The following is a 13,277-nucleotide window of genomic DNA, read 5'->3' on the forward strand; positions in this document are numbered from 1 at the left end:
CTATCGTCTTTAAAAAGTGCTTAAAGGGGAACTCCAGTGCATTTTCGACCATATTGAGATAATGCCGTTTTCAAATAGTATAAACAGTCCTTTAACAGCAAGGGTGGTTCATTTTGCTGAAAGACTCGTCAATAATTTTAAATAAGCAATAAACAAGGAGTCGAAACCTAAACAGGGAGCTGAGCTGCTCCGTGCTGGGTATGCGATGACGTCACGAAGGGCGCTACACGCCGCCACGGCTGGCCAGGGTGTAAACATAGCACACGTGCTTCCTCTATCGCGCGAAAAGCAAGCTGGCGATGTCATCGACGCGGAATCGAGCTGTGCCAGCCCGTCTCAACTTACCAGTGAAGAGTTCAGCAAAAAATTACACCATTTCCCGCTAAAGGGGAACATGAGGCGATGCGAATCCGGATCACTTGCACGATCGCGTTCCGTTGGCGTTCGTTGGGCATGCTACCGACGTCGCGTCGTGAAACGCGAAGAGGAACGCTACGCGCGTCTTGTCTTCCCTCTAGCCTGGCCGTTAATTCTCACAGGGCGGGCGGGGAACGCGGTCGACAGGCGTGCGAGAGCAACGCCACCTAGACAAACTTCGTCAAGGCCGGGAAGCTAAACTCCATTTGTCGCGTGACGTCAGAGGTAGTGGGCTGACTTTTTTCAGTGGGCCGCTCTTGCTCGGCGGACGCTAGCACCTAGCACCCATGCATCATGCGACGCTGGTTGCGTTGTGCGCTGTGCTTGGTGGCGGATCATCGCCTACGCCCGCGTTCGGCGGCGCGTTCGCATCGGCGTTTTGGTCACTTCAGCATTACTAGTTTTCGAAGCTGGACGTGTATCGAATCTCTCACGCGCTGGCTGCCATCCGATGCCGAGTCAAGTTGAAAGCAGTGCGAGAAACGCTAATGCTGCGTTGCTTTGAGTGCCGTCGGTTCCTTCGAAGCTGTGATGTGTGCTGCTTGTGTTTGTGAGCGTGTTGGTCGTTCCGTGACTAGGCTGTGATGCCAGGGAAGTGTTGTGTTCTACATTGTTGTGGCAACTACAACTCGAGGCCCAAGGCACACGTATTTGGATTTCCAACCGATGAAGACACGCGGAAGGCATGGATACGTGTTAACCCAAAGGATAATTTCAGCCCGACAAATCATTCAAAGGTAAATACACACCTTCTCTTTTGATTTTCGTGTATTCCCTTTCATGTAGTATGATGGTATTACGTTTCGTTTTTGTCACGTGCGTGCGTTTCGCAGTATGTTAGGGTGAACTGCAGAAACGCGAATGGTAAAATTGTCACTCTCTTGTCACTTGCAGGTGTACGAAAAACACTTCAGTCCGGACGATATTCTACGAGAAGTTTGCAATAAACAAGGCAAAAAAGCGGAACGAGATGTGTATGCTTATTTATGTACTTTGAAGCATGCGTTGTTTTTCATTATTAGAACATTTGGCACGCAAATAACGGGGGTTCCAATCGAATATAAAGGTCGCCACATGTCACGCACTGTGGGAGTTGATGTAATGCGTAGCAGTCAGCAAGGATCTGCATATATCGCAATATTTGTCTGTGAGGCAAATGAAGGCCTTCGGGTCATAACAACGGGTTCACTATTGAATGTTTGTCGTGCATTCATGCATGTACATTTCGTTAAATACCATGCTATAGAACTTACATTCTCGTGTATGCAATACATGGCTGCTCATTTATATTCGTCACGCACTTATTTCACGTCCTACCGATTTTGGTAAAAATCCGGTTAGCGAAACAGGCGGAAGTTTACTTTGACAATGTCATATAATTCGCGCCTTAATTGACAAACATGTCATGATTTGCATGCTAAGACCTGTCACTTATGCTCCTCATACAGCCACGTCACGGCATGCCGGTTTTGATACACATCTTGCTAGCCAAACGGTTGCGAGCCCACCATGAGCGTGGCATGCAAGTCATGCCGCACGTGGCATGAATGTCATGATTTTTACGTTACAACCTGTCATTTATGTTCGTCATACAACCATGTAACGCTATGCCAATTTTAGTATACATACATTTAATGAAACGGCAGCGAGCGCTCCAAGAGTGTGTCATGTAAATCAAGCCTTACATGACATGTATGTCATAATTTACATGTTACAGCCTATGAGTCCTGTTTGTCATACACTCCTGTTCCGCGATACCGATTTCGGTGTATATTAAATGAACTAAAAGGCCGCTAAAGCACGCATACCGTAGCTCATGCAGGTCGAGCGTCAGCCCACTAGTGACACGTCACTCGAACAGCTTCCAGGCCTTGACGAAGTTTGTCTAGGTGGCGTTGGCGAGAGGGGGCAGCGTAGGAGAGGAGAAAGAGGGGGAGGGGACGCACATGCGCTGCCGTTCATCGCGGCGTTGCACAGGAGAGAATTTCGGCATGTCTACCCCGCGTTTCAGAGGAAGAGTGGAGAAGGGAAAGGGAAGAGAGAAAGTGGAGAGAAGTGAAGAGGGGGAGGGGAGAGGTTGCGTGGTGAGGGGAATGGGGAGAGGGGATGTCGACAGGCGGAGTGGAAAGGGGAGTGGAGAGGAGGTGTGTGCAGAGGGTATGCGCATGCGCAGTAAGGGTGGTCACGCCGCGCACCACCACCACCACCGGTTCGAACTCCGCTATAAGATGCTTCGCATCTAAAAAATTACACCATCTCCCGCTAAAGGGGACCATGAGGCGATGCGAAGTCGGAGCACTTGCACGATCGCGTTCCGTTGGCGTTCGTTGGGCATGCTACCGACCTCGCGTCGTGGAACGCGAAGAGGGACGCTACGCGCGTCGTATCTTCCATCTAGCCTGGCCGTTAATTCTCACAGGGCGAGCGGGGAACGCGGTCGACAGGCGGGCGAGAGGGGGGCAGCGTAGGATAGGAGAGAGAAGGGGAGGGGACGCGCATGCGCTCGAGCTCATCGCGGCGTTGCGCAGGAGAGAATTTCGGCATGTCTAGCCCGCGTTTCAGAGAAAGAGTGGAAAGGGGGAGGGGAGAGGGGTATGGGAGAGGGGAGAGGGAATGTGGAGAGGGGTAGTGGAGAGGGGAAGGGGAGAGGGTGAGCGGAGAGGAGGTGTGTGGAGAGGGTATGCGCATGCGCAGTAAGGGTGGTCACTTCGCATCTAATAATTGCAGCTACTATATGAGCGCGGAAGCATCGCGTTTTGATTTCGACCTGCCGGAGCGTGAAGTAGCTAACGTGCCCCTCATCGATCTCCTCGTTGCTCAATATTGTGCGTGCTTACTGTAAAACCCGATGTCAACGACGACTAAGAGACTAGCAGCTAACAAAACCGAACAACTTTACTCGCGTCGTCACCGCCTCGTAGAAGAAAGCGCGCGCTGCAACCGTCTGCTGTGCGAGGCGGGGTTCGAAAAGAGTAGGTACGTTACGTCACACACACAGGGTGGCCCGCTTTAACAGGCATGATTCCGGAATTGGCTACCACTTTTAAAATTCGTTTTCTAAAAAACTGAACGACTTACGGTTGTATAATTTGGCACATGTCATCAGGGTACCGAAGAGAACATATGTTTGAAGTTTAATTCAAATCGGTGAATATCAAAAACTCGCCGGAGTTCCTTTAAGGTCAAGAGGTCAAGACGCGCGCTGACGAATGGACACATCTTCTTCCCCCTTGCCCCCCCCCCTTGCCCCCCGCGTAGCTTTCAGCGCGTCCGCTGGTATAAAAGAAGAGATAAAGCCCTTGAAGTGTGCGACAAATACCTTCAACTGCGCTCGTACTTGACGGATTCGCAAATTTTTTGCTGCATGAAAATAAGATATTTTAATGAAGCCACGCGATGATTACTTGGAAAAGTGTTGCAGGACCCCTTTAACAAAGGGGTGTGCGTGCAATTAATTCACGTATACATGCGGCGCTTGACATTTTGAGCAGTTTGTGTCTATAACGTATGCAAAGCATTCACCTGTCATTTATGGTAACAAATCTGCACGTTCATTGCTGCACTCGCGGTCGTTTTGAACGCGTGTAGAGACAACGAATGAAATAATTTACATATGTAAATATTTATGAGTCGGCCCATTGGTAAATTCGAGTCCCCAGGCCTTATTTGGTATCGGTATGACCCAATTTTGCGATGAGAATCGCTCTAAAAAATTGGGCACATGGCTAGAGGCTATATTGATCAATCATGAAAATCGTTGGCGTAGCCAGAGAGGTGGCTGTTGGAGGGTAGGAGGGGGGTCAAACACGCACACCTTCCTGAAATTTTTAAATGTTGCATGTGTATATATACACGCACACAAACACACGCACGGATGCATAAGGTGTGGTTGAAAGGCCTCCCCACCCCCACCCCCACCCCCCAAAAAAAATATTTCTGGCTACGCCCTTGACAAAAATTGATGAATTTCTGGTGAATTTCGGGCCCTGTACTTCTCGCATATACGATGCGAATGCTTGAATATCTGTATACTCTTGCACAGCATCAAGTGGCGGACTACCGTTCAAAAAACTCTCTTGTTTTCTTGCCAGTATTAATTTAGTATTCTGCCACATATTCTCCAATCTACACGTATGCAGTTAAACCTTACTGACATGAAGACATTAAAATGGACACTTTATTTTGTGATATTCGAACTTTCTTAAATTGAAATTCGATGGCGTAAACAAGGCATCGCCGCCGACAGACTTTTTCTTAATATAAAAATCACCACACTCAAAAGAAAAAAATGTCTTAACACGGTATTTCGAAAAAAAAAAATTTACTTCAATAGCAAAAGGAAATCAATTTTTAACCTGAGCCGGCGGGCGCCCTTATTTATCGTTCGATGTCGAGCCGATGTAGGTCCCCTTCACAGCAGCCGTACAGCACGCGTAAAGCCAAAAGAAAATGCAGATCTCGTGCACCGTAGTAATTGGTGTAAGCAAGGCCGCCACGTTAATTTCACCGCCATAACGCACCTCGGGTCACCGCAGAGCGTAAAGGGACACTGAAGGAAAATATTCAGTTTGGTCAGATTGATCTTTTACCTGCGCTGGAGCATATCACCACTTTCTGCCCACCAATGAACAAATTTTTTGTATCGAAAACATGCACCGAGTCTCTGGTGACGCTGCTCAATGAACGACACTGCAATCACGTGCTTTAATTCTGACCACACGTATGCGTTACAACCCGTCAGCGCGTGGCGTGTAGAGTCGGCGTCGCGTAGTGTTCCTATGGAGGGAGAGGGCACGCACTGGGTGAGGACACGCCGTGCACTGACGCGTTGTAACGCATACGTGTGGTTGGGGCTTTAGGCCTCCAAGATGTCAGCACATCTCGGAAGCCACATACAGCTAACTTTACCGCTTTCACGTGACATGCAGTTTGAAAGAAGCATTCGCAAACAACCACTTGACCTTCAACCAGTGGCACTGCAGTGGCTTCAATTTAGTACTGCATCAGTCGTTACTTGTGGCAGCAGTGAGATGTCAATACTAAGATAGCAGATAAACACACTTCATTACATTATTCACACTTAACTCATTACTTCCACGGACGTGAAGTTACGAAAAGTAAAATATTTCATTATGTTGAGTGTATTTCACCAAGAGGGCTATTCACTCTTTTGTCATAATATTCAGAATCACTGAACGTGCTCTAATCAGCACTTTACTGCTCAAGCTGCCTATTCTAAGCATAGGTCGGCAAACTCACTCATGACTCCCACTCACTCAGACTCACTCAGACTCACATTGAGCCGTGAGTCTGAGTCTGAGTGAGTCCGGAGGAATATTATTTTGGTGAGTGTGAGTCCGAGTGAGTCCGGTTGAGAAAAAATTTAGTGAGTCTGAGTCCGAGTGAGCCCTAAGCGAAAAATATATTTCTTGAGTGAGTCTGACTGAGCTCCGCACTCTTTTGCCGACCTATAGTTCTATCTACACAACTTCAGCATTACTATCAGCCCTATGTGGGTTCACGTTTATACACCCGTCGACTCACACATACCTCAAAGCACTAGTGTTCATACGCCAGCTCAATATTTATTGATCAGAGGCGTGAGTTACAAAGGGGGGAAGGTGCCGTGACCCCCCACCCCTTCCACAAACTCTTTTACAGGAAGGTCTTGGTAAAAATATTTCATATGAGTGATCTCTTTCAATAAAAATGTCCTTACTAGATTGCAACCACTCATAGCTCATACCTGAAGCCACGAGATCAAACGGCGCCAAATACAGCACCAATTATTCGAGATATTGGTATTAAAGAGCATAGACGCCATAGTCGAAAAAGCTAATTATATGCTAACGAACTCATGAGTCGACTCACTCAGACTCACTCACTCAGATAGAGCCGCGAGTCTGAGTGAGTCCAAGTGAGTAATATTTTGGTGAGTTTGAGTCCGAGTGAGTCCAGCTGAGAAAAATTTCAGTGAGTCTGAGTCCAAGTGAGTCTGGTTGACGAAAATTTTCGGGAGTCTGAGTCCGAGTGAGCTCTAAGGGCAAAATATATTTTATGAGTGAGTCTGAGTGAGCTCCACATTTTTTGCCGACCTATGATTCTAAGTAACACAAACACAAATGAAGTGAAACGATAGAGTGTTGATGTGTATATATATATTTTTATTTACAAGTATCATTCACATGAAATGAAGTCAAAGGACTTATGAGAGCAAGAAGACACCGTAATGATGATGCTAAGATGTAGTCTTCGCCAGATTGCTGAATCCAACTCCTACACATGTGAGCTGGACTTTGGGTGCCCCCTCCCCTGGGCAGTCACCCTCCACCTTGAAGGTTACGCCAAAGAAATCTCGCAGGTGGCGTAGCATTTGTATCCTGAAAGAAAACAACATCTGAAATTGTTTGCTAAGCGGTGGCATTTACATATGTGCTGCGAAACAGCAAAAGCACTTACGCTTAGAAAACATTATCCATCATTACCATGAGTGATTGTTTCGGTTCAAATGATAAAGCCGAAAATATTTTGGGGAAAAAATGGCCCTCTCCAATGTGCACCTGATAATAACCCCAGAAACTCTCTCGGCAATTCGACGGCCATTATATTTTAAAATTACCTAATGTATGAATCCCACGAAACCAACGAATAAGGAAGCTGGGGAAACTACAGGAGGTGTTAATTGTATTTTTAATTGAAATACAGTAGAACCCCGCTGATACGTTTTTGAAGGGACCGTAGGAAATAAACGTAAGAGACGGGAAACGTAAGAGCCGAAAAACAGGAAAAACGGCAAAATATTTAGTGGTACAGAATTTTATTTCAATTCTTACGAGCAGCACGAAAATTGGCGCGCTCAGCCGCGATCTAGTCGATGGATAGAAACGCGGAGCTTAGGACGGCCTTATCCACAGAAATGTAATCAACGTATGTGATTTTTTTAACACCAACAGCTGTAGGCATGAAAGAACTAAGCACACGCAATCACAACCGGCGCGGCGAGTCCGACCGCGAACCGTACGCACGACCATGCGAGCTCCAACCAGCTCGAACTCCTCCCGTTCTCCGATAAATAACGATGATGATGAGTCTACGCCAAAGCGATGGCAGAGGTGAATGCCAATCTCGAAGGCCTTGCTTTCGCAAGCAATTACGTCATACACGCCATGTTTGTGCAATGCAAATCTCAGAGGCTATGCTTTTGTCAATAGTAAATGCCAATCTCGAAGGCCTTGTTTTCGCGAGCAGTTACGTCATAGACGCCATCTTTGCAATTTGAATCTCGAAGGCCATGCTTTTGTTTGCATCAATTAAAAGATTCTGTTGCTTGCGCCTTTCATGCGGCTAATATTACGGTCAAACGAGGCCAAGCTGCGTGAAAATGCACCATGGCCGCTCTCTTTCGTAGTCACTCGGTCGGCTCCGGGCACACTTCGCGACGTATCATACGGGAACGGTCCGACAGTTACGACGTAACAGCGGGGTTCCCAATACATTGTATCCTATGGGAGCTATGCCGGGACCGGCGGAAAACGACGTAACAGCCGGGAAAACGCAGCAGTGAGGAACGTAACAGCGGGGTTCTACTGTATTAGTATATATTTATGAGATAAAGGAAAAATGTATGAAAAACAACTTGCCTTGTGAAAGTACCAAAATACGCAGTGCTGCACATTCGTGGCACATTGCGCTCATTGGATCATCTAAGTTAAACTACTGTGCGTCCAGGTACATCAAAATTAACGAGTTTAATGCCATTGAATCATGAAGATATCTCCTAAGGCCCGTATTCTGAAACGCTCCTTACCTCAGTGAGGGGGCCTGCTTGAGGACGCCTTATCACGTATTCTGGAACGCTCCTTACTAAGGTTCCCTCACTGAGGCCCTCCTTGGTGCTCCCTCAAGTTAAGGTAGCTCTAGGGTTACCTTCAGGCCTCCTTACCTTGCTACTTGCACTGAAAGGGCGCTTCTCTGCAGTACTTTGTCAGCGACAGTGTGTCCGATTTCTTATTTTCGATCGATGCCTCGCACTTCTGCACAAGCTCGCTCTAATTGCATCCTCGTCGTTATTGGAAAAGTGCTTGCCAGGCGTGTTTTTGAGCGTGCGGCCAAACGATTGTCAACATTTTTCATTAAGATTGCGCAGCGCAAAGAGGACAAGAGATTTTAGAGGAATGGAGAAAAAAAGAAGAGACTCAAGGAATGCGAAACGGTAGGCCCCCCTCATCGCCCACCGTTTGTGCTGCCATCTTCCAGGAATGGCAGTTCTTGTTTGGATTAGGCTAACAATGGCATTCTTCACATGCCATGCGGGCTGCTTCCACAATGAGACAGGTGCGGTCGTCCGGGTAAGAGAAATCACATTGGTCTCAGCGAACACAGGGGTGCAGCCGCATGCGCTACAATGTATGCCCAGAAAACCCTCCTTTGCTTTTCTGCGAATTAGTATCTCAGCCACTGAGATTAGTAATCCGTTGTGATACAGGCGAGTGACCTGTGCCTGAAAGCTGGCGCCTACTCTGTGGCAGCATGACTATTTAATGCATTGTAGAAGCAAGCCCGAACAATAAACCTTTTGACAAGCTTACTGTGCGGAGTTGAGCTTGTACGAGCCTAGCTCATATGTCCAGCAAACATGATCACAGGTGAAATCGAGCTTAAGGTCAAGGAACCCGACAGAATCCTAGTAGGGAATACCACGTGTTATGACAACGGGTGACATTCTTCAAATATTCCGACCATTTGTGACAACTCAGAATGCAACTCCGAGGCACCACACTATAAGACTACTGAGAAATAGTGCACATATATCTGAATACTATCAGGACTTGGGTTCCTGGGAACCGCTGCTGTAAGATTTCCTCGTTTAGCAAAAAAAAAAAAAAAGCAGGTCAGTCCATGAAGCCGCGATGCACGACCCGATAGACGCGCCCTTGTTTCGAATGTAAACATAATAATTTACTTGAACATAAGTAAATTCGAGTCAAATTTGAACCAAAGTGAGGAGATTTCACAAGCTTAACTCTGCTCGGTTATGAAAATCAATTTTACCCACGTCTTCAATTCTTTAAACGATCATTATTACTCGCTCCCACATAACAGGCCGTTGAAATGCATCAATGAACGCAATGAGCTGCAAGGTTGCTCGACCATCCTGTTTTTGTCTTCTGCAACAGGTGAAAGTTAAGTAAATGGAAAAGGCTGTGCACCCATATCGCGAAAAAGCAGTGTACACATTCATCATTATGCACAAAAAATGTTCCTTAATTCTTGCTTGAAAACGGACGTTTAGTCAGTATTTCCCACAAAAGCAGTGTACACGTTATTATTCATCGTTATGCCTAAAAAATATTCCTTATTCTTGCTTGAAAACGGACATTTAGTCCGTATTTCACACGTACTCTCGATCCCAGACTTGTGAAACACGCGCCTTACCTTACTGAGGCGGCCCTTAGGAAAGGAAGGTTGAAGGAAGCTTTTAGAATACGCTGGATCCCTCAAGGAGCTCCTTAAGATAAGGAGGCATGAAGGGCTCCTCACATAAAGTAAGGAAATGGTCTGAGGTAAGGAGCATTTCAGAATACGGGCCTAAGACCAAAGGATGAGTCCAAGTTTCCAGATTTTACTCATTAATGGTCAAATTAACAACGTCTTACTCTACACTTGAAATATGTGCCTAATATATAAAGTTAGCATCAATGTTTGCTGGTTTAGAAGCACAAAGACCAATAGAAACATGCAGACAAGGGTGGCTCAAGATCAAGGCACGACAGCCTGCTGTATTTCTTCTGATGCTTGTTGAATGACGTTTCACATGCAGCATGATGACTATGCGATTTTTTGCATTGCGAGGCTTCCTGAGTTATCACAAAGTCGACAGCTCATTCCAAACGAAGAATTCCGGGAAAAAAAAATGGTCTCTTCACTTCACATATTCTTACCAGTCAATAGGTGTTCTTTGTACACTTTCTTTTAGAAATTTTATCGCCATTCTTCAAGACAATGCATAAAATCATGAATGAATGCTCGCGTATTCTTATCGCACTTACGTGTAAGGTGTAAGTGGTCCCACAATGCACTTGGAGACATCGGGAGGGCCAAGACACATACACACAGCTGCCAGACCTTGATTGGCTGAGTCAACACAACCACCCTGTGATCTCAAAAGAAGGTAAAATTTCAGCCCCTTCCACATCTATAATGTTGCCACATAAACGAGCACTTTGCTGACTATGAAATGAATGCACATTGATCTACACATCTTTCACAAGGTCGATAGGAAAGGCACCCTTGTGGTGACCTTATCACCTTCCGCATTCTTCATTCTTCATTGTATTCTTCATTGTTACAATATCATGGTGTTGTGCACTCATGCTCAGTCTGAGTCGATAAAGAACAACATACTAACATGACTGCGAAGCCGATAAGCTTTATGACTAACACAACAACATCCATTCCATGTCACCAATGATTAGTCACTTTCATTCAGCCCAATGCGTGCCTCTTGGAGCCAAGAACGAGTTACTGTTGGTAATTGGTTTTGGATTCAGTTCATTAAACAATGGAATTCGGTTAATACTGGCCCATATTAAAGGAGTGCCGACACGAAATTTTGAAAGTGATAACTTGTGGGATATGTTTGTATGGACACACACGCATAATCTACAAAATATCAACGGCTAATATAGGTTAGGACATATTTAAAATCAATTTTCAGTGCATGTTGCCCAACTGCACCCGAAACGCCCCACCTCACGCATCGACACCAACTTGGTTTTAACGTAAACAACTACCAGCCACCGCATCGCGAGTTTGTGTTGGCTGCCGTGATCCCTGCAAGCAAGCGCTCTCTCATAGCAGACCTTTTCAACAGAAAGAGAGAGCATCTGCTTTATGGATTTCCAGGAGGGGGGGGGGGGTCACACATATTTACACCATCCCAGAGGGGATTATGGCGGCATGCAGGAAGCCTTCGTTGAAAAGAGTTGTCAAAGCGGTGCTCATGTGCATGTAGTTTTGTGTGCTTACGTAGCCAGCTATGTTTACATGAAAACCTCATTGGGTCCCGCCTCTCTCGGCGCTCTCCGAAACCGAAACTGCGACTGGGCACGATGAAACCGTCTCCAAATAATTAACCGTCGCGCTCGAGCAAACAAGCTTTGTACCCGTGAAAAGTGAGGCGTTAGCTAATTACTGCAACAGAAGAAGCAACATGTGAAATTTCTGTGTTAATTGCTCCTTTAATAAGCAGAACAAGGTCAATGTTGAATGGGAGAGCTTGAAATGGAATTCTCACCCGGTATATTTCACGGAGCAACGCGCGAGCTGCCTGCTCTCCAACATCCTCAGGCACACTGGGGCTCTCTACAACTCCCGCTGGATTAGACATGGCTTCCGCACAGAGGAAGGCACCTTGGTTGTTTCAGCCACCAGGCAGATGCCAAAGCCAGGTGACCTGGTACAAGAAGAATTGGTGCAGTTAATCATTCACATTAGCAACATTAATTGTTCAGGCATTAGTTAAAAGGACTGTAGAGTTTACCCGGCAACAAAAGCTAGGGAGACATGGGCTGCACAGCAAAATGTGAATTCCTTCTCTGCTATTCATGACGCTTTTGACCTGCTGGATAACTGTGTCACTTGACAAAGATATTACAGGCTGAGACTTTTAATTTGAAGCTTTGTTACTAGTGTAAGTGGGAATTTGACTTTTTCACGAATCAACTAACTGTCTTGTAAACTTCTTTCACAGAATGTACACAATATATGAACGTGAGCACTGTTCTTGCTCTTAGCAGTACTCGTAAAGAATTCTAGACAGACAGATCAAACCATTACTCCAATTTATTATATACACAGTGGACTCCCGTTAAACGGAACCTCAAGGGACTAGGAAAATGCGTTCCATTTAACAGGAGTTCCATTTACTGAGAGATGAACAGGGGTGCAGAATTCATGTACGAAACCAATCATATCGGAGTCAGTTGTTCCCATAGCTCGGCACACTCACTCATGAGTGCACTCACTCACACTCACTCACACTCATTTGAACGTTGTGAGTGTGAGTATGAGTGAGTACTCATGAGTGTGAGTGGACGTGAGTGTGAGTATGAGTGAGTACTCATGAGTGTGAGTGGAAGTGAGTGTGAACGTGAGTGAGCGCTCATGAGTGTGAGCAGTCGTTGAGTGTGAACGTGAGTGAGCACTCATGAGTGTGAGTAGTTGTGAGTGTGAACGTGAGTGAGTGCTCATGAGTGTGAATGGACGTGAGTGTGAACGTGAGTGAGCACTCATGAGGGTGAGTAGGCGCGAGTGTGAACGTGAGTGAGTACTCATGAGGCGAGTAGATGTGAGTAGAACGTGAGTGAGGGCTCATTAGTGTGAGTGAACGTGAGTGTGAACGTGAGTGAGGGCTCATGAGTGTGAGTGGACGTGAGTGTGAACGTGAGTGAGCACTAATGAGGGTGGGTAGGCGTGAGTGTGACGTGAGTGAGTACTCATGAGTGTGAGTAGATGTGAGTATGTACGTGAGTGAGTGCTCATGAGTGTGAGTGACGTGAGTGTGAACGTGAGTGAGCGCTCAGGAGGGTGAGTGCGCGTAAGTGTGAACGTGAGTGAGTATTCATGAGTGTGAGTAGATGTGAGTATGAACGGGAGTGAGTGCTCATGAGTGATGGTGGACGTGAGTGAGTACTCATGAGTGTGTGAGTAGGAATGAGTGTGAACGTGAGAGTGCTCATGAGTGTGAGTGGACGCGAGTGGAGTTCAGTGAACTCATTCGCACAGGCGTGACATATGTGGGAACAGGTGAGTAACGTGAGCACTGACACACAGAGGAGAGCGAGAGGTGGACGGGCTGG

General features: G+C 46.4%; 2 protein-coding genes across 3 annotated transcripts in view; both read right to left on the reverse strand.

Moving 5' to 3' along the window:
- LOC119405138 (U2 small nuclear ribonucleoprotein A') overlaps positions 1–13,277 on the reverse strand; it is a 456,304-nt gene that overhangs the window by 425,999 nt on the left and 17,028 nt on the right. The gene's annotated exons all lie outside the window — the stretch shown is intronic.
- LOC119405139 (RNA 3'-terminal phosphate cyclase-like protein) lies at positions 6,573–11,919 on the reverse strand. Its single transcript, XM_037671937.2, is given in 4 exon segments — positions 6,573–6,797; positions 10,467–10,570; positions 11,714–11,832; positions 11,835–11,919. Coding segments are annotated over 4 exon segments (435 nt in total). The 5' UTR covers positions 11,905–11,919; the 3' UTR covers positions 6,573–6,655.

This window comes from Rhipicephalus sanguineus, chromosome 9 (genome assembly GCF_013339695.2).
Source record: "Rhipicephalus sanguineus isolate Rsan-2018 chromosome 9, BIME_Rsan_1.4, whole genome shotgun sequence".
Classification (NCBI taxonomy): domain Eukaryota; kingdom Metazoa; phylum Arthropoda; class Arachnida; order Ixodida; family Ixodidae; genus Rhipicephalus; species Rhipicephalus sanguineus.